The sequence below is a fragment of the Caretta caretta genome, chromosome 16 (assembly GCF_965140235.1).
Source record: "Caretta caretta isolate rCarCar2 chromosome 16, rCarCar1.hap1, whole genome shotgun sequence".
Taxonomy (NCBI): domain Eukaryota; kingdom Metazoa; phylum Chordata; order Testudines; family Cheloniidae; genus Caretta; species Caretta caretta.
Genome location: NC_134221.1, coordinates 21,932,578 through 21,953,691, shown reverse-complemented (window position 1 = coordinate 21,953,691; position 21,114 = coordinate 21,932,578). Strand labels below are relative to the sequence as shown.

The following is a 21,114-nucleotide window of genomic DNA, read 5'->3' as shown; positions in this document are numbered from 1 at the left end:
TTATGGGAGATGTAGTCCCAAGAAGGACCCTGGGTATAGTAGGCTGCTTCAAGGCATGCTGGGTAAGAGTGGGTAATTGTATATAAAGTTGCCTGTGGCCCAGTCAAAAAAGACCTGCAGGGAGCTGGAGTTGCTGAGAGAGCATAGGAGAGGGGTGTTCTCTCTAGACAGTGGGAGGAGTAGCTAGGAGGGGATGTAAAGGAGGATAAGCTGTACAAGTCCCAAAAGGGCAGGATATAACAGTGGAGTGAATGAAGAGGCCTGGGGACCACAGTAATGGTGAGGGTCCGAAGCCTGGTGTTAGCACGTGTCTTTGTTTAGAGGCCCCAGGCTGGACCAATGGAGGGAGGAAGTCCTGCCATCAGCTCCATCTGCCTCCCCTAGAGAGGCTAGGAGAGACCCCGATGGGAAAAGGACTATCACACTGTTAGTTGTGGAAGGGTGAAGAAGCTATTGACCTGAACCCTCCATCAAGGGGGAAAGCTAAGCATGCAAAGGATTGAAGGATTATTGCACACTCCTGCCTCAGGGGACGGCAGAATGGATTTTGGTTGTTTGGTACTCTTGCTTGATCTGGAAGGGGAGGAATCTCTAGTCTGGCTGGAGAGCCATGTTGTTCCATCACAAGGGAACACACTAGACAACACTGTGACAAGAGGGAGATCATCTACAGATTGAGACTTAGGCAGCAAGCTCCTTGCAGAAAGGTAAGTGCCTGCGACAGCCAGGTTTCTCTCGAATATAGCGTATGGAAGCCCCATGGGAGCTGGGGCTATTACTTCTGTTCCTTGCACGAAGACGAACAAAATATGTCTGTGGCACTTGCTGTGTGGCCCCAACAGATATTCAGAAAAGTACCTGCCTCTAGAGAGCAGGACACTGGAAAAATCAGTAGCGTTCAATGCGGGTAGTCAACGAACTCTAGCAACTAATGCACCCGGCAAGGGAGGGCCGCAGAATAAAAAAGGAAGAGCTGTTGCTGTGGCTCTCGTGAAATGAGACACAGGCCCATGGAAACAACAAGGCAGTCTGTAGGTTATTAAATGTGGGTGTCGGCTCGTACATCTCCAGGCACAAATGCTACAATCTCTCATGCAGACTTGTCCTTGTGAAGGCGTAGGAGAACTTGATTTTAATTTTTTTTTACAATTTTGATGGATAAATGCCTGTTTATTCTTCAGCAATTTTTGAAAGTAACAATTTTAAATTTTCACAGTTGCAGGCTGTGAGTTATACAGAGAATTCTTTCCCAGGTGTGTGTCTGGTGGGTTCTGCCCACATGCTCAGGGGCTAACTGACTGCCATACTTGGGGCCGGGAAGGAATTTTCTTCCAGGTCAGGTGGACAGAGACCTTGGGGGTTTTTCACCTTCCTCTGCAGCGTGGGGCATGAGTCGCTTGCTGGTTTGAATTAGAGTAATTGATGGATTCTTTGTAACTTGAAGCCTTTAAATCCGGATTCAAGGACTTCAGTAACTCGGCCAGAGGTTATGGGCCTACTACAGGATAGGGTGGGTGAGTTCTGTGGCCTGCCATGTGCAGGAGGTCAGACTAGATGATCACAACAGTCCCTTCTGGTCTTAACATCTAGGAGTCTGTGAGAAATTCTGTGGGAGTCAGACAATTATTTAACTAAAGTAGAGGCTGAGACTCAGAGTTAAAGCTTTATAAACTGTTAAAACACAAATTGTCAATATCACATGTCAAAATATACAAAGTAAATACCCTTCAATCAACAAATCGAACCCGTTCTTACTGTTCCTTCTCTACTCCTCCTGTAACCAGGCTAAACCACTGGATTTTTGCCTCTAAATTCTCAGGCAGCATTTCTTACTTTGCCTAGACATGCAGAATGTGCCCGTAAATTTCAGTTATTATTGGTGGAAATTATTTCACTGGACACACACAGACAAAAGTGACGTTTATCAACATTTACCAATAAAAATCTAATCCTTCCAAGCCTATCTATATGGTAACTTGAATATGGTACCATCCCCCTGGGCATGGAGAGCGAGCTGGGATTCCCTTCAGGGCCTGTTAATAACCTTAATGGACTCCAGGGTTTCATGCAGGATACCCCCATCCACACAGGCTTTGAAAATGCAAAGGCCATTCTGCCAGGATCCCAGCAACTCTACTGCCAGCAATCATGGTGCCATGTGGGAGACTCAGGAGCTGGAGCTGCAAGGACTAAAGGAAAACTAAATCTGGACTGAGGGATCTAAGCTAAATATAGCTGCAATGAACATTTAATAGCCTAAAAATCCCAGACACTGTATTGACCAGGTCCCTTAAAAGTGTAACAGATTAGCCTAATCATTTGTGACAGAAACCTTGAAACTGCATTAAATCTTGTCACTCTGCATCTGATAGGACCTTGCATGTCCCTGTGAGGTGTTACTGATTCTTTACACCATTTGAGGCTGCAGAGATCTTCAGCATGCTAGCCTGAGTGACCCACAGGGCCAGCAGATGTGTACCAGGGTCAGACCTACTGGACAGGGAACTGGGTGACTGTTCTACTGGCTGCAGTAGAGAAGCACACGCTGCAGAGAAACACCCTGCATCAAGTCAGCCTGCTCTATGCTGTTGGCTCCCTGATTCCAGGATGTCACTTCTGCTACCCCTGCCCGTTAGTGTGGGTGACTAACTGTCCTTTTCTAGTGCTGCAGCTTTGCTTCATCTAGTGGGATATTGATTTTGATAGTGCTCATCGATATGTCCAGGAGACAGAGCAGATGGCAAACAACACACCAGGCCGCGGTGCGCTGTCCACAGGGGCTGGGGACAAAAGGCATCAGGGAAGGCGTGTCAGTGCAGCTGGAGAAGAGATTAGATGGGAGATGAGGATAAAGCCTCCTTTAAGAAGTGAAGGGAGACAGGAGGAGAAAAGGAGTCCAATTGATGTCAGAATCCCCCATCCAAATGACATGTGTTGTTAAGCTAACTAACAGCATCGTGCCAGTTACCCATGTCATCCTGTCCCCCTAATGTTTGTTCCCATCCCTCATTACAGAGTCTTCTTGACTTAGGATCTGGAATCCGAGACTTTTGTTTTCAGAGGTGACCATTGATTGTGGGAACCCAACCTGAGATATCTTAAAAGGCCTGACCTTTAAAGGGTGGGTGCTCAGCACTTTGGGTTCCTAGGAGTGTCTCAAGCTGGACACCCCAAAATGGAAGTACCCCAAAACTGCTGGTCCCCTCTGAAGAATCAGGCCAGTGCCTGAAGTGCCAGGCACATTTCTTTCTACTTCTTTTGTACGACACCACACAGTAAGAAAAATGCAAGTTAACGTTAGATCTGTTCTAGTCTTTCAGTCTGAATATTTTTTTTATTAGGGGTCTGTCTTAAAAGTAGAACCTAGATGGTGCTCAAAATGAAACAGCCTTTCCAGATTTTGGGGGACGGCGGCAGGGAGAAGACTCTGCAGTACTCTGACGCGGCAACATTGTCTCTGTCCTGCACTCCCTTGGGGGAAGGGAGACTTTCTTATTTATCTAAGAGCTCTTGGTTACCAAAAGACACCTCCCGCCTCCCCACACATCTGCAGCTACTAGCCTATGATGGATACAGAGCTAGGGACCAAAAAGTCAGCATAACCCTTCTAAACGCTGAGCAGCAGCCTCAACAGGAGTCTTGGGTTCTGAGCATGGCGTGAGGGCTTGGTTCTAAGACCTGTGCGATGCTGCTCTCATTCAGGGAAACTTGTGGCTTCCTGTTCTAATCTGGGAAACCACACTGGTTTCCCCTGACCTCACTGCACAAGGTGCAGGTCTCAGGCAGCGGTTTCCACACATAGGCAGCTGTGGGCTTTTTGGTTAGTTTATAGTGGAGCAGTGTAGAAACACTGAACACGCAGGTCAGTGAGGTGGTGGTCAGTATCTGGTCCCTCCTGAAGCACTTGCCTCACCTCCCATTACAGACCCGCTTTCTCTGCCTGCCAGGGCCGGTACAAGGTTGTTTCGCGTCCTAGGTGAAACTTCCACCTTGCGCGCCCCCCCCCTCTGCTCCCCCGGGAGCTCTGCAGCAGCACCCTGCCCCCCCTCTGCCCTGAGGCACCCCCCACCCCGCGGCAGCTCCCCTCGGCCCCCTCCCTCCCTCCCTCCTCTCGGCGCCCCCCCTCGCGGCAGCTCCCCTCAGCCTGGGGAGCCATGTGTGACAACTCCCCGCCGTATGGCAGCTCCCCGCTCCAGCTCACCTCTGCTCCACCGCCTCCCTGGAGCGTGCTTTTGGCCACCCCCAACCACTTGGCGCCCTAGGCAACCGCCTCGTTCGCCTACTGGTTGCACTGGCCCTGCTGCCTGCACATCTTGCAGCTGTAAATGTGAATGCAGATCGAGGACCACAGCAGCTAAGGTGCCCATTGCTCCAGTACTGTCGCGTTCAAGGAGGTGCCACGGAGAGTCTGACACCAATAATTATCAATGGACTCCTTCTCAGGGAAGAAGCTAGCAGGGCCCTATCTCCTCTGTCTGTACAGCACCCAGCGTGATGGGACCCCGGGTCTTGGTTGGGCCTTCATGCACTGCCAATACAAACAAACAAGTCTGGGTTATCCTCCCTGCAGAAGACAAGCAGTGGTTCTCAGCATAGCCTGCAAAGTAGGTGATGATGGCCGCTGAGAGAGATGGATGCCACATGATGCTAATGCTCCTTTCCAGCCCTACAGTGTATTAGCTAAGACTGCATAACTCCTGTCCCGCGTCAGCAATGGCCGGAGCTGCCAAAAGGATATTTCCAGCTTGTGAATGAGAAGGGGGGTGTCAACAAGATTGTTAGGGGGCCATGCTGTCAATTGGAGAGCTGTTGAAGTAACGCACACTAATGCGGTGTGTCTGTCCCCTTCTGCCTCTGAGCCATTACCTGAGGATTTTGGCTTCTTTTCACAGAACTTGCTAGGTCCTCTAATCCAGTCCCCTGCAGTGAAGCAAGCTGAAGTATTATCTAGACTGGTGTTTCTCAACCTTTTCTGACACCAGGAACCAGCTTGCTGCCTTCCTAAACGGTGTCGGGGAGATCGCAGGGACCTGCACCAGCCCATGGAGCAGGCACTGAGAAATGCTGATCAAGACCATCCCCGACAGGTGTTTGTCTAACCTGTCCTTAAACACCCCCAATGACAGATTCCATAACCTCCCTAGGTAATTTGTTCCAGAGTTTAACTACCCTGACAGAAAGTTTTCCTAATGTCCAACCTAAATCTCCCTGGCTGCAATTTAAGCCCATTGCTTCTTGTCCTGTCCGTGGCGGTTAAGGGGAACAATTTGTCACCCTCTTCTTCTTGGGAGGTAAAAAGGAAATGGCCTACAGCAGCTTCTGACAGCACAACATTCCTATCCAGCAACAGCGCCTGTCATGCAGCTACATAGCCTTGTACAGGTGCAAAAGCTCTGCATGCTCAACACAAAAGAAGTTTTACACACTTCAAGTCTGAACTCCGACCACCACAGAACCAGCAGTGTAATTAGAATAAGGAAGCTGCACAGGCTGCAAAGACCAATCAAGAAATCCCACTGTCTTGGGTTTTTTGTCAGGTTTGGTTTAAGCTACAGGGCTGCGAGCTGTAAACAATGCAAAGCTGGCAGGGAAACCCAACTTGGCTCCAAGCATAACAACTCAGGAAGGAGTCTCTTGGAGCCATAAAATGAGATTTTTTTGGAAGCATCTGTGCAACAGAAAAACAAACACTCTCCTCCCCAGTAGGTGTTCTATTTGCCAAGCTAAAATTAAACTAAGAAGCTTTGAGACTATCCATGACAATTGTACTGGAGTTTTACTGAAATTCTGAGACAGAGTATTACTAAACCCCCACGCACCACACCCGTCGGAGCTGTTCCTGTCCAGCTCAGAGTCCTGCCCCTCAGCGGCAGGTTAACTTGGCATTAAAATGCAAGAATTATTCAAGACACTTGCTAAAAACATGGAAACAGAGCTAGTATTAGTAAACTGGCAGTAATAAACCAGGTTTGGATTCCTTGTGTTGTTATTCCAAGCAAAAAACAAAACACAAATCCTTAGAAGATACACTGTGTAGATTCCTGAGGTTTTTAAGTGTGTGCCTGTTTCTTTGGGGTTTCAGTTGTTAAAGACTTAACAGCCTACCCTGAGAAGCCTAGAGTTATCAGAAGGAAACAGGAGGAGGAATATGCCAGTTTGGAGATTTAACTTTTTGTTTGGACATTAATAATGCACGATGGAAGCGGTGTCAGTGAATTGCTGCCTTTACAAATAAGAGGCTTTATGTTAAACCTCCAATACCGGTGTTATGGCTTCTTTCTAGATGTCGAGACAACTTGCTCAGAACTACAATAGCCACAGGGGTCTAGGTATCAAGTTTGAAACCTCTAGACTACCTGGCAAATAAATTCAAAGTAGATAACTGGAGATCCACTCAGCTAAATGTGAGTTGCTGGAGATCTGCTCTATAAGGATGTTGCAGATCCTACAACGCTTCTCATAAGAGGAGTCTGCACTTGTGTTCTTAGGCCACTCCTCATCCCAAAAAGCTGGCTGCATTTCAGTAATTCTGTATCAGTCTAAAGTGCTTTGGCATCTCAAAAAAATGTAAGATGACTTCATATTACTATACATATTCGGTAGTGTTCAGAGACTCCAGGATCTACTGTAGGCAGGAGAAAAGGAGCGGGGATTATGCCAGGGGTGGGCAAACTACAGCCTGCCAGCCACATCCAGCCTGCTGGGCACACCCAGCCCTCAAGCTCCTGCTGGGGAGCAGGGCCTGGGGTTTGCCCCGCTCCCACACTCCAGTGGAGGAGCAAGGTTCAAGGGCCGCTCCCCGCAGCTGCCAGAAGCAGCGGCATGTCCCCATTTCGGCTCCTACGTTTAGGGGCGGCCAAGGGGCTCCGCGCACTTCCCCTGCCCTAAGCACCGCCCACGCAGCTCCCATTGGTCGGAAACTGCGGCCAATGGGAGCTGCAGGGGTGGCACCTGCGGACAGGGCAGCACGCACAGCTGCCTGGCCGTGCCTCCGTGTAGGAGCTGGAGAGGGCATATGCCCCTGCTTCCAGGAGCTGCTTGAGGTAAGTGCCGTCCGGAGCCTACACCCCACCAAACCCCTTGGTCCCAGCCTGGAACACCCTCCTGCACCCCAAACCCTCATCCCCAGCCCCACCCCAGAGCCTTCACCCCCCACAACCCTCTGCCCCATCCTGGAGCCCCCTCCTGCATCCTGAACTCCTCAATTCTGGCCCACCCCAGAGCCTGCACCCCCAGCCAGAGCCCTCATCCCCTCTTGCACCCCAATTTTGTGAACATTCATGGCCTGCCATACAATTTCCATACCCAGATGTGGCTCTCGGGCCAAAAAGTTTGCCCACGCCTGGGTTATGCTCTTTGTACTTCTGGGCTCTGGTGTGCTGCCAGCGGCTAAGTCTATGCCCCACCCCCAGGCCACAGAGAGCGAGCCAGTGACACATCAGCTGTAGATCATGATGCTCTTTGAATCTTAAATCCCACTGCCTTGAGAAGGGACCAATAGCTGTTCCTCTGCCATAGCCACCTAGCCACGTGGAGTGCCGACAGACTGCAGAGGGAGAGACAGCTCCGCATTGGCAGGAGATGCCTATTTGCCCATTCATACCATCCACACACACACACCACACAGGGTGGGAAGACTCATATTTGCACATTGTAGGCCCCATGATCTTTGAGCTAGCATTCCTACAGTTCAAATACCGCTTCCCCACAGCTACCTTCCTACAAATAGCAGGCCCAGTTCTGCCCTCAGACCTGCCCTCTACTCTCAAGGACTTCAGGGAGAGCTTCACCTGTGCACAAGGGCAGACCCTTGCCCATTAATTTCTCCCTAGAAGGCATAAGGGAGCAGATACACCTGCCCCCAAGAGATTTGCTGCATCACTTTGATTCTGGCTCATGAGAATGAATTTTCCTTGGAGTCATGCAGAAAGAAAATGTTTGCAATCACACCCTGGCATTCTGGAACTCCAGGAATGTCATGTCACCTGCAGTTCTCCTGCAGATCAATCAACTCCAACGCTCTCCGAATACATTACTGCCTCTGCATGTGGCAAGGGCTTGACAGCCAGAGAGAAAACCCTGCAGGCTCTTAGGCGATGTCTACGCTATGGGTCTTACAGCGGCACAGCTGTACCGCTCCAGCTGTGCCACGGTAAGGTCTCCTGTGTAGCTGCTCTGTGCCGGCAGGAGAGAGTTGTCCTGCCCGCATAATTAAACTACGTCCACACCGGTGCTTTTGTTGGTGACGCTTATGTCAGGGTTTGGCTTTTTCCCACACCCCCGGCCAGCGAAAGTTTTGCTGACAAAAGTGCTAGTGTAGACAAAGCCTTAGACCTGGAATGCCTCAGGCAATGGAACAAAAGTTAGGCAGCTATTGTGTGACACTAGTTCCCCAGATCACAGGTTCTCTGCGGCATCACCACTAGAAGCATTCCCTCCTGGACTGAATGGCCATAGCTGCACTAAGAACTCGATTCTGACCAAGCAGTGGTTGGAACTAGATATGCCTGTCAGTGTGTCATACTTCTGGTCCTACTTATTATTCAGGTACTAAACAAATTCCATCACCTCCTTTGTCAGTGTAGGAGTGGGCAGGGGATTAGCTTGAACCCAGAGAATCCTATAATAACATGGCAACTGTATGTAGTTAATAATCCAGGGGGAGGATTAGGAAATTTTAAATGTATGACTAGTGCTGCATAATGAAAAGCTAAGCAGAGAATGGCCATTCCCCCTGCTCTACCTACTGGATTTGCATGCAGTTCCTCTAACTGAGGAAACATGATCTGCAACAAGGTTTTTCAATTTGTCTTGCAAATGGAACTTAGTTCCATGAGTACGAACAAAAGGCATGCCACTAACTCAGTGATAGGATCGATTATGGATAGAATTTTTACCACTTAAAGTTGTATAAAAAGCCTATGCCTCAAAAGAACAGCTTGTGCTTTTAACAGACCAATGTTAGATTCATGAATGAGAATCTCAGATAGCAACTTCCCAGGATTTATGGCTAACTGACTTATTGTGCACAACTGTCTGCTGAGCTGGAAGAGCACATCAATGGATTAGTGTCCCTGGGTCTCTCTCGTATATATCATTTGCAGCTTTAGCCGCAAGTCTGCAGCAGCCATATGCAGAATGTGGCCTGGCATAATGAGGCCTGAAGGAGAGGAGACTTTCTGAGCAGCGAGATGCATGAATTGCTGTTTCCCTCATTCTATGTCTCTATGCAACTCTCGGGGGGCGCCACTGAGTTTAGCATGTGATAAGTAGCCTGTGTTGTTGCCCTTGCCCCCGCCCCCACCCCCCCATAGAGAGCTAGCATTTCGCCCCTGGCTGGAGATCCAGGATTCCATAGACATGGAGTAGAGATTCAGTTTCAAACCCCAAATACAATTTTTTCCAGAAATGAGTGACTGGACTAACCAGCTCTGCCAGAGCCTGGAAAAATAAAAAGAGGGATGGGGCTGGCTGACTCAGGGGATTGGGACACTGAGCTTCTCATACAGATGACTGGTGCCAATCCAGGGTGGCAGCAGCCTACATGAGTTTGTGGCCTCTCTTCAGAGCCACTAGGCAAGCGCCCACATGCCAGCTGGCTCGCTCTGTTGCCAATCTTGGTGGAAATGCCCTCACTCCTAGAGGCGGCCCCTTCAGGTCACTGGGGAGGCAAACTGGGTGGCATGAGGAGGCTTGCACTGTATACCCCGTCTTATGGCTAGACAACGCCAGTCTCTGGTCTTGTCACTCCAGAGCCTCTCACAAGCACTAATTTTGTATGTACCCAGTTTTTCCTTAATAGTCTTTAATATCCCAGATGCCCTGTCTGCATAGATTGCAACCTGCCAAGGGCAGGGTAGACATCTTAGAGTTTCCCAATATTACTCCCAGCAGGGGAGCCATGCTGGTGCCAGCACTGACAGGATGCCGGCTTTCCAGGAGACCACCGTTTAAAGAGTAATAGGCACAAATGGCCTGTGGCTGTACCATGGTTTCTTCCACAGGGACAGCTACACTGACAGGAGAGAGAAAGAATTCGGGTGTAGACCAGGCCTCTGTACGCAAGTTAGCACTAAATAGCCACTACCTTTCTTCAGAGTTCCTATTATTATGCTGTCTGTGCTCAAGTATCCTTCTCAAAAACCCTGTTCCTTATCCTCTAGTAAGAGGTCCAAGCTAGTTAACTTTTCAGCAGAGCAGCATCCTCTGCTCCACACAGCTTGGACGTGTCTGAATAAGGTCCTGCTGTACAGTGCACACACAAGTGAAAAGGGAAAGCCCTGCCTTCAAACAATGGGCTGAGGTTATAGCTGCTTTAACAGAATAGCTGCTTTAAAATACATTGCGATAAAGCTGCAACTCAGTCACCAGATTAATCAGTTGCATCCACGAGAGCAGAAGGGCATTGTTACGTGCTTCCCAACACCCAAGCGTGTTGCTGCACTGCCAGAATTCCCTGATCGATATTAAGCCATTCATCATGCCGATAGCAGGTGCTCAATCAGTGGCTGTACACAGTTGCTGGGAACAGGAATTAAACACCTTTATTTTATTTTTTTAAAATAGCCACTGAAGGATCAGAAATGAAGCTCTTTTGCAGTGCTATTTTAAATCTGACAGGCCAAAAATAAGACGCAGCCCAAGATATACTGCTATTCACTGCAGCATCTGAGCTGCCCCACTGGCCCCCATCCGTTGCCTCTTTGCTATTAACTTCTACTTTTAAGATAAATAATCTGGCAATTTAGATTGCCACTGCACTGTGTCCTTTATGAGCAGGAGCTATGTTAATAGTCTCTGGGCAGGCAGGAGGCAGGGAATCTCATTTCTGCACTTGGCTGGAGATGAATAAATCAACTCTCCAGCTGGTTACAGGCAAAGATTTTTTTTTTTTTAAAAAAGCCATTTTAAATTACATTAGATTTTTAAACTCCAAAAGAAAACCAGGATAATCCCCTTTGAAGGCTTCAAATGCACAATTCCAAACCTACTTCAGTTGAAGTTTGCAACATTTCTGAACAGTCTCTGAATTAATTAAAAAACACCCTACTATTTCAGATGGGTAACAATATAACTAACATGGAGACTGTCAGAGCAGCCATCAGTGCTACCTCTTGGATGGAGGCTTTGAGAAAATAAACCTGCACTTGAGAAACTTCAAAACTGGTTTGAGACAGAAATTCTAATAACTTTGTTGGTTAATTCTAGTGCCCATTCACAAGCCCTTCTGATGAATAAGAAGGTAGAGGAGAAAAGTGGAATCTCGCCAAGTCTTTGTTAAAATAAGAATTTGCAAAAGGGAAATGTGAAGTGTGTGAGGTTCAGAGAGGAAAACAGAAACCTTACATAACTCAGTGGAGGTGGAGCTGGTTTCCTCTCCCTGCTTTGGAGAGGAGAGTTTGGGAGGTCAGGGTGCTGGATCTAGTCCTGGTATGTCTCAAGAGCGTGGCTCCAAAGCTAGACAAGAAAAGCAGTCAAGCTGCTCAAATTTCAGCTGTTAAAAGCAGAGGGGTCTGGGGAAGAGCAGCACAGAGCAACTACACCTGTATACTTCCATTCACGGTAACCTGCCATGAGCAGTGGTACTAGGGCTCCCAGTCAGACTCACCCGAATCCTTCTCATGGCTGCCACGATCTCCACACGGCTGTTGGGTCTCGGCACATCCAGACTACCGATGTACTGGAAGATAGAATAGTGGTGGGATGGTCTTAAAACAAATTGCAGTGAAGGAGTCACGACGTCTTCAAAATGAACAGCATCTTTGACTGATAATTAGCTCATAAGTGGCTGGGCAGTTAGACACCTCTAACTCCTGTCAGCACCTACAAGGAGGATCCCTCACAGGTATCAATGGATCCTTAATGTCAGGTTTAAGCCCTTGAGCTCTTCCAGTTCTGGAAATGCCCTTAGATCCGTTAGACATTAAATTCACATTACCCCACTAAAAGCTAGCCCCTTCCTGGAAGCCCAGTCCAGTTTGCTGGACTCCACTAGAGACCGTAATACTCTGCACTGGAGAAAGGAGATTACTGCTGGCAACCACAACCAGGGGGACAGCTGCTAGCCAAATCATTACATATATTGCATCTCAGACAAGCTGATTGCTACATTTTGGTTCCTATCTTCTTCCTTCCCCTCACCAAGAAAAGCTTCTTGAAAACCTCAGAATGCCAGGCACCCCCAAGGACTGAGGCTAGTGCATGGCTCTGTGGCTACTGGCTTTGATGAGGAGCAATGTGTCTGCATCCCTGGTCAAAACCCTTTGTTGTTTTCTCTGCACCTCTCTGGACATCAGTTGCCTTTTTGCTTGCTTGGCCTAGCAGAATTCTCTAGCTGATCCTGGAAAACGTGCCAGAATTGGTATTCTGTGCTGGCCCAGCCTGTCAATAAGTAGGAGCTAATGGGAGCTGCAGCCCTACATTTCCACCGGAAACAGCAAGTTGCCCAGCATCCTGTAACAGGACATGCAAAACTTAGGTTTGCAGAGTTAGCACCTCTGCCTGCTGAATAAGGGCTGCTCAAGCTCAAGGCAGATGGCAAGTTCCAGGTCCAGCCTGAAAACCTGCCCACAACCAATTAACAAATGCAGCCTTCTGTATCCTGGCTACCTCTAGTCCTGCCTGTGGGTTTGGGTGGCATCAGGACCATATACATTGGTCATACGCTTGCTCTGGACAAAAATGTAGTTTGACCGCCTACCTGATACAGCAGGAGCCAACCCTCCCACAGACATTTGCCCTGTGGTGGCAGCACGGCTACCGTATGCTCAGCCCCAGCCTGCCCACGCTTGTGTGCCAAGCCAGCCAAGGGACACAGTGATCTGAACAGTGACAGGAAGAAACTGTTCTGCTGGGAGGACTCTGCTGCAGGACGGGGACACTCGGGATGGCACATGGGGCGGGATGAACATGCCCACACCGCCACCAACCAAAGCAAGCCAGTGCAAAGCTTGAGATCCAGGCTGCCCTTCTGCCCCAAGCCATGGGGGAACCCCCAAACCTCCCACAGACAGAGCAGTTCTTTCGTGTGATGCAAAGAGTAGTGAACTCTCCACAGGGCCTCTGGCTCATCTGCAGCATAACTGACTGGAAGGGGGAGCGAAGAGAGAATAGCCCGAGTCAGCCAGTAAACAGAAGCAGAACCGAGTGGGTGATCAGCATCCTGTCAGTACCGGGGAGTGCGGGTTGCTGTCCTCAGGCCATATGCTGTGGAAGTCAGACAGCTGGAGCGAGGGAGTCCGATTCCAAAAGCCAGTCCAATATGTCGGCATTAGCATTGTCTCATAGGTGGAGCATGCAGCCCTCTCCCCTCATACACAGCCATGGCAGGCAGCCTGCCTTCCTCCCCCAGGTTAATCAGGGGTGCTGGAGCTGACAAAGCTCAGCCTCCATGCATAAGAGGGTTTGGCTTGTGAGTCTAGAGGAAGTTTTGTGGTCAGCAAGTCAGGGAAGCCCCATGGAAGCTTGGCAGGCAGCTCCTGCTCTTCCTAAAGACCAGCCCATGGCTCTGACTGGACATGTTGACATCTTTATGGGTTTTTGAAAGCACTGATGCAAGAGCTGAAGCTGGCAAGACCCAACAGCTTGTAGAGTTTTATTTTGCAAGCTTGTATTCAATGAAGAGCTCTCCACACAGACTGGCCGTCTTAGCTCAGTATTTACTGCTCTTTCAGCTGCCTAGAAATAAGCACTGCAAGCATCTTGAAAGTTCATCTCATTTCCCTGCACCATCTGTAAATGTCTCCACAGCTTCTACAGACATGCCATTTTGTAACTACTTACAGCAACCCCTCGGTGAGTCACAAGAGAGATCCAGGCCCCAGAGCATGAGTACTTGGGGTACATTGGGAAGGAAAGGACTAGCTTTTCCTCCCCCTTTCTATAGTGGCAAAGGTACATTAACATCACAAAATGGGATCTGTTTGGCTTTCCCCATTCACAAAGGGCCATGATCTATAGTGAGTCACATGAAAAAATTCTATTTAATGCAGTAGGCTGGCGTTTTGCAATCTTGTTATCAGTAGGCAATGGGGAGAGAGCCAGTGGCTAAGAACACTTCTATTGGCTTTCCTCTCAGACCTTGTATTGGGGTCCCAATCCTGCAAGCTGATCCATGTGGAATCTCCATCCTTAGAGGTTTTTAAGGCCCAGCTTGACAAAGCCCTGGCTGGGATGAGTTAGTTGGGGTGGTGCTGCTTTGAGCAAGGGGTTGGACCAGATGATCTCCTGAGGTCTCTTCCAAGCCTAATCTTCTATGATTCTGTGTTTGCCTATGGAGAGCCCTATCGAGTTCACCGGGGGCTCCACCCAAGTGTAAGGCTGCTCACCTGCAGCTTGCAGTATCAGGTTCTTGTGTGTGCATTGGGAGTTCATCCCTAAAAATCTGAAATATAAACTCATTCATATAATGCAATGTGGCTTGGTACTTACAACGTGGAAAGAATTAGAGATGAGAAACACTACCAATAAACAAAAGTCTTGCACGAAGCAAGCTAGATAATTAATACACTGGTCATTTTAAGAGGCACAGCCAGTCTGATGTACCTGCAGTGAGACACTATTAACTGGAAGAGACAGACCCTATAGTAGCACTAAGTAAGCATGTTACTATGGTAATGCAAACTTCATCTGTGAGGGTGGAAGAGAAGCCAGCCCATTACAACTTGAAGAGGAGAGTTGGGCAAGTAGCTGAATACTTATAGAGCTATCCACTCTCTCTATAGCATGGTAGTCCTAAAGCTGGCTGACTGCAGGTGGCTATCCTACCCATTAGAAGTGTAAATTCATTTCATAGTAACTTTTAAAAGTTCCTGAATGTAACAGCTTTTCGCCTGGTCAAGGTGGTATCCAGTAGATCAGCTGTTATGTTTTAAGCATTCAAAATACTGTATCTCCCTGTTCAGCAAAGCTAGATTTTTATACACACAGTTGAGAATTTACAGATCTCTCTCCCACATCCTCTTTAAATCTACAGCTCCTTCAGCAGGAAAACTGAGCTGCACAAGATCAGCGTTCTTAAAGCTTTGTTTGAATGCGTTCCCTTTCCTTACAGCTCAGGGGAGGGGAGAAATGAATTCCATTTCTAATCTGTCAGGCCACCTGCAAACAAGCTAGAATTATTCCTGCAAAATGCAATTCATTTTGTCAGCTAAATTATAAACTCATTCCCCCTGCACTGACTACAGAAAGCCAGTTACAATGAAGTCATTTACTGAAAGGCAGATGTAGTCATGCCTGGACATTTTTCATGATCAATATGAAGTCCCTGACAGTGATACCAGCAGTTCTTCAGATCCAGCCTCAAGATTACTTCTATTTACATTAACACTTGGCCTTCTATAGCTTTTCCTGCAGCACAGTGGGTCAAAAGGGCTAATACGCTAACATGGAATTTAGCACAATGGCCATTGCTATGTTGGTTTCCAGGGAAGTATTTTTTCTAACTATTAAGCTCCTTGTGGCAGGGTCAGTTTACCCCTGTGTGTCTGAACAATTTCCCAGTCCAAGTGGAGCCTCTGAGTACAAATGCTCATGATACAAATACTATTAGAATCCTAGTATTAGAGTTCAAGGCCAGAAGGGACCATTAAATAATCTAGGCTGACCTCCTGTACAGCACAGGCCACTATCATCACCCAGCACCCACTGGCACCTGCCATAGATAGAAAAGTATTAAGGACGTGATGCAAAGTCCAGTGCAGTCAACAGGAGCCTTTCCAGATCAGTTCCCAAGCAAACTACACAGGAAAGTTTCCAAGCTAGGCTTCCAAAAACAGCTACCAAAAAGAAATGTAGTGCAAACCAGTTTAATCTGAGCATAACAGCTCAGCCTCTGTGACCTTTTGCTATTTTCCCCTCCACACTTCCTCTGCTCAAAAGCACTATAAGTTTTGTTGGCATGTTTTGAAGTTCCTTTGCTTTTTTTTTTTTAAAGCCCACTTGCAGAGAGAAACATATTCTGAATGGGGCTGAAACTAGCGTGGGAACAGCAGGTTCAGAACGCTAAAGGAAGATAGAAAGTCAGAAAGCCTTTTAGGCCTTGTTCATGGTTTATTACCCGTGACACCAACACTAACACACGTGACTTTAGTAGCCTGGTAAGGGCATTAGAACTCCAGTTATGGCCCTTTAGTACCAGCACCCACCTGCAGCTCCAAATTAAAGCCAGGTGGCCAAAAATGCTGAAGTGTCTATTGATCGTGGGCCTGACAGTAAGAGTGCAAGGCCACCCGAAAGTCCAGGGTTGGAAGGCAGCTGTGTCCCAGCACCTCTAGGACAGCAAGGTCCTGAAGCTAGGCACCCAACATCCAAGGCACCTAAGTCAGTGAACACTTCTGAAAGCTTTGGCCTCAATGTTTTAACAGACAAGGGGGCTGAAAACCACAGTGCACGGACATCTCCTCAGCCTTGGGCCTCCTGCAACTCACTCCCTTGCTGTCCAGTTCGTACCTGGCTCCACTCTGCACTTCCATGTTACGTGTTTTACCACATGTCTCCTTGGGCTACAGGGCAGTAGATGCCTCACACCTGCTCTTGGGTACCAGCAGCCATGTCAGTGACAGCTTCTCTTCCTCTTCCCAACCAAGCCCTGTCTGATCAAGTCCATTCTTTTCAGCACACCATGTGTTAAGTGACTTCAATGGGAGCCTGCCCATTATCTGATTACAATAAGACAGTAAATATCATCATCATCATCATGTTCCTATTACCCCTCTGGCGTTTAGGGCAGTGATGAAGCTCTTCCACTCCTGTCTGTTTCTGGCAAGTCTTTCAATGATTCCCCACTGTGCCCCAGGTTTTACAGCTCAGCTTCCACAGCTCTTCTCCACGTTGTTTTCGGGCAGCCTCATTTTCACTTACCTTCAGGTGTCCATCTTATTGTTACTCTGGTGATGGAATCAGTTTCTATCTGAAGCACATGGCTGATCCATCTCCAACGCCTCCTGGCAATGATGGTGCTCAGATCCTCTTGGCTGCACTGTCAATAGATCTTGGTTTGAGATTGTTCTGGGCCAAAAGATACGGAGGATTTTTCTGAGGCAGGCTGTATGGAATGAAGACAGTTTGGACACATCAGACTTTCTCATTCCCCAGCATTCTGCACTATAAAGTAGTGTTGAAAGGACGCAGCTCTGATAAATCTTGAGTTTGGTTTTGGTGTTGTATTTTGATGATGATTTCCAGACTGTATTTAAGCTCCTGAAGGTGTTCCTGGCTTTACTGATTTTGTTCTGGATGTCCTGACTGATGGTGCTGCCCAAGTATGTGAATGGTTCTACATTGGTGAGAAAATAACCCTCTATCTGCACTGGGGATGGTGAGGCAATATTAAAGGTCATGATCTCTGTCTTATTGTGGTTGATGTTCAGTCCAATTTGCTGGCTGAATGCGTTGAGTAGAGTTGTTTTTTCTTGTATATGGTGTTGGGTATGTGATAGGAGAGCGACATCATCTGCGAAGTCCAGGTCTTCAAGGGATGAGACGAGTGTCCATTTAATGCCTCTTGGCATGTCTTCTGTTGTACGCCGCATTACCCAGTCGATAGCAATGTTGAAGAGGATTGCAGACATGACACACCCCGGATGTACTCCTGTTTTGATTTCAACACTGAGCTCACTGTGATCAACACTGCATGTAAAGTTGAAGTAGAAGCTTTTGATGACATTGATTATAGGGAAGGGAATTCCATATGCCTGCAGAATGCTCCATAGGCTGGTCCTGTGAAAGCTATCAAAAGCCTTCTCAACGTCTATGAAATTTATGTAGAGTTGCCATTGCCATTCTAAGCACTGTTCTATTATGTTTCGTAGAATGAAGATGTAGTCTGTGCAGCCACACTTGCTCTTTTCTGAGAACACCATCAACGACCTCTGATATACACTGGACTATGATCTTACACAATACTTTGCTTGGCACAGATAAAAGTGCAGAAAGCCTTCGTTCTGCAGTTAAAGAACAGGTTTCAAACACTTGCAGACCTTGATGAAGAGGAGGGGAATGCAAACGGGGAGATCAACAAGAAGTGGGACAAAGTAACAGCAATTTATAAACAGAGCAGTGAAGCCTGTCTAGGCTACAGGCAGAAGAGAAGGAAGGAGTGGATTACACCCAGCACATGGAATGCCATAGAAACCAGACGAGCCCTGAAGAAAAAAATTTTAGACGCAAAATCCCAGAAGGTAAAGGACAAATGCTACGAGCAGCATAGCAAGGCACATGGGAAGGTCAAACGACTTGGGAGAGCGGACAAACAGCATTATATTGATAATCTGGCAACACAAGCAGAGGATGCAACTACTCATGGTGAACAAGGAACAGTCTACAAAATGACAAAAAATATCATAATGCCACTGCATAAATCCATGCTACACCCACACCTTAAATACTGCGTGCAGTTCTGGTTGTCCCGTCTCAAAGAAGATACATTGGAATTGGAAAAGGTACAGAGAAGGCCAGCAAAAATTATGACCAGTCTGGAACAGCTTCCGTATGAGGAGAGATTAAAAAGACTGGGACCGTTCAGCTTGGGGAAAAGATGACTGAGGAGAGATACGAAAGAGGTTTGTAAAAATCACAAATGGTGGGGAGAAAGTGAACAGGGAAGTGTTATTTACTCCTTCTCATAACACAATAATCAGTGGTTACCCAATGAAATTAACAGGCAGCAGGTTTAAAACAAACAAAAGGAAGGTTTCAGAGGAACAGCCGTGTTAGTCTGTATTCGCAAAAAGAAAAGGAGTACTTGTGGCACCTTAGAGACTAACCAATTTATTTGAGCATGAGCTTTCGTGAGCTACAGCTCACTTCATCAGATCACAACATCTGATGAAGTGAGCTGTAGCTCACGAAAGCTCATGCTCAAATAAATTGGTTAAACAAAAGGAAGTATTTCCTCACACAACACCCAGTCAACCTGTGGAACTTGTTGCCAGGGGATGTTGTGAAGGCCAAAACTAGAACTGGTTTCAAAAAGGAATTAAATATGTTCATGGAGGATAAATCCATCAAGGGCTAGTAGCCAAGATGGTCAGGGATCCAACCCCATGCTCCGGGTGTCCTAAGCCTCTGACTGCCAGAAGCTGAGACTGGATGACAGGGGATGGCTCCCTTGATAATTGCCCTGTTCTGCTCATTCCCTTTGAAACATCTGACATTGGTCCTTGGGAGGCAGGAGACTGGCCGAGGTGGACCATTGGTCTGACTTAGTTTGACTGCTCTTAGGGAACCCAAACTCTACACCGCTATGGGCTGGGGGAAATTGACCAGCAGAACTATGCTCCGCTAACGCCCCAGGTGCTGATAGGGGAATAAAGGCACTTGTCCCGGCAGAGAGGGAGGCCCCCCCAGACTGCCAGCGCAGCTACCGCGGCAGGATGGTACCGCCCCAGGCCAGGGCTGCTGGGCAGTGACCCTGTGCAGACCAGCCTAGGAAGGGCCGGTCCCTGGGACCCGAACCCTTCCCTGCCCTGGCCCCAGAACTCCCTCCCCCGCGGGCGCCTCTCGGAGCACAAAGTTCCCCACGCTCCTGCCCGACTGCTGCGCAAGGCCGCCCCGGCAGGACCCGACCCAGGGAGCAGCCAGGGCGGGCGGCTCGCCCCTGGCACGATTCTGCCGCCGGCACGGAAGCCCTGCTCGGCCGGGACTGCGCGGCTTTGTCACCAGGCCGCGCGGTCCTCCGCCCGCGGGCAGCCGGCCCCGGTGCGCGGGCAGCCGCAGCCAGGCGCCGGGGCCCCCCTGTGCCCCGAGGGGATTAGCTGGCGCTGGACGTGCCCCCGTGACACGTGCCCCGGACACCGGCCGCAGCATCCCCGTCCCCGGGCGGGGCAGGGGGCCCGGCCGCCCTGCACTGCCCGGGGCCCTGGGGGGGGGGTGTCCCGTCCCCCGCCCCCCCCCAGCCGGGGGAGCCCCCTCCGCTCCCCAGCAGGCGCCGGCCTGAGCGGCTCACCTTGGCCTGGAAGTGGATGCCGTGCTGGAAGGCGTCCTCGTTGTGCAGGGGGACCCGCGAGTCGCAGCCATCGTCCACCAGGTTGTACCTGTTCTTCACCGGCATCTTCCCGCGCGCTCAGGCGCCGCCCAGCCCGCGCGCATCGCCCGCTGCCGCCCCCTCCGCCCGGCCCGGCCCGGCCCGGCTCGGCCCGGCGCGGCTCGGCTCGGCAGGGTGGCGGAGGCCCCGAGCCAGCGCCGCGCACCCCGGTGCCAGGCGGCCGCGTTTTGAACGAGATTCCCCCGGCTGCCCGCGGCGCCTCGCGCCCATTGGCCCCAAGTTCCCTCACGTGACGGGCGGGGGCGGTGCTGCTGGGGGGGGGGGAGCTGGCTCCTGCCTCTGGTCCCCCCTCCCCTCCCTCGGGGCCTGCCGTGACCGCGGGCCTGGGCGGGAGGGAGGGGGTGGCATAGGGCCCTGCCCAGCAGCCCGGCCCCACACCCCTGGCCTGGCCATTTCCCCAGCCAGCCCCCTTGTGGTTCACTGAGCCCGCCCCAGAGGGCACATGCAGAGACCTGGCAATAGCATCTGCTTCCCCCTCGCGGGTCCCCGCCACGCACGGGCTCGTCCGGACCTGGCCCGCCCGGCATCCCGCATCCTCCCCCGCCACAAGCGGGCAGGGTGGAGGCGGCGCCGATCGGCTTCACTCTGGTTTAGCGTCAGTTCGGAGCCGTTTCACTTTCTCCTTTCATAGAATCATAGAATATCAGGGTTGGAAGGGACCTCAGGAGGTCATCTAGTCCAACCCCCTGCTCAAAGCAGGACCAATCCCCAAATAAATCATCCCAGCCAGGGCTATGTCAAGCCTGACCTTAAAAACTTCTAAGGAAGGAGATTCTACCACCTCCCTAGGTAACGCATTCCAGTGTTTCACCACCCTCCTAGTGAAAAAGCTTTTCCTAATATCCAACCTAAACCTCCCCCACTGCAACTTTCCCTGCATTGTAGCGCGGGGCGCAGCTTGCTGCCAGAGGCGGTGGGAAATGTTACCCCTTTAGAAACAGGCTTTCTGCGCCCACCCGGGAAACCAATCATGGGGACATTTCTGTTGGAGTTTAGCCTTATGGAATCTTGTCTTACAAACTGGGGGCTATGCTGGCCTGACAGCGTCCCCTTAAATACAAACCCAGGGC

At 49.5% G+C, this 21,114-nt stretch overlaps 1 protein-coding gene across 3 annotated transcripts in view; it reads right to left on the bottom strand.

The window, feature by feature from the left end:
• Positions 1 to 20,133, bottom strand: part of LOC125623645 (carboxyl-terminal PDZ ligand of neuronal nitric oxide synthase protein) — a 59,818-nt gene extending 39,685 nt beyond the window's left edge. Inside the window, exons 1-2 of one of the 3 annotated variants that reach the window (XM_048823304.2) lie at positions 19,946 to 20,132; positions 11,609 to 11,680 (exon numbers count right to left, since the gene is read on the bottom strand). In XM_048823304.2, the coding sequence (XP_048679261.1) occupies positions 11,609 to 11,680; positions 19,946 to 20,050 (177 nt within the window). In that variant the 5' untranslated portion in view covers positions 20,051 to 20,132. Of the gene's footprint in view, positions 1 to 4,201; positions 4,529 to 11,608; positions 11,681 to 19,945 lie in introns of those variants that run through there. The other 2 variants (XM_075120303.1, XM_048823305.2) reach the window with 2 other exon arrangements.
• Between the last annotated feature and the right edge of the window lie 981 nt (positions 20,134 to 21,114).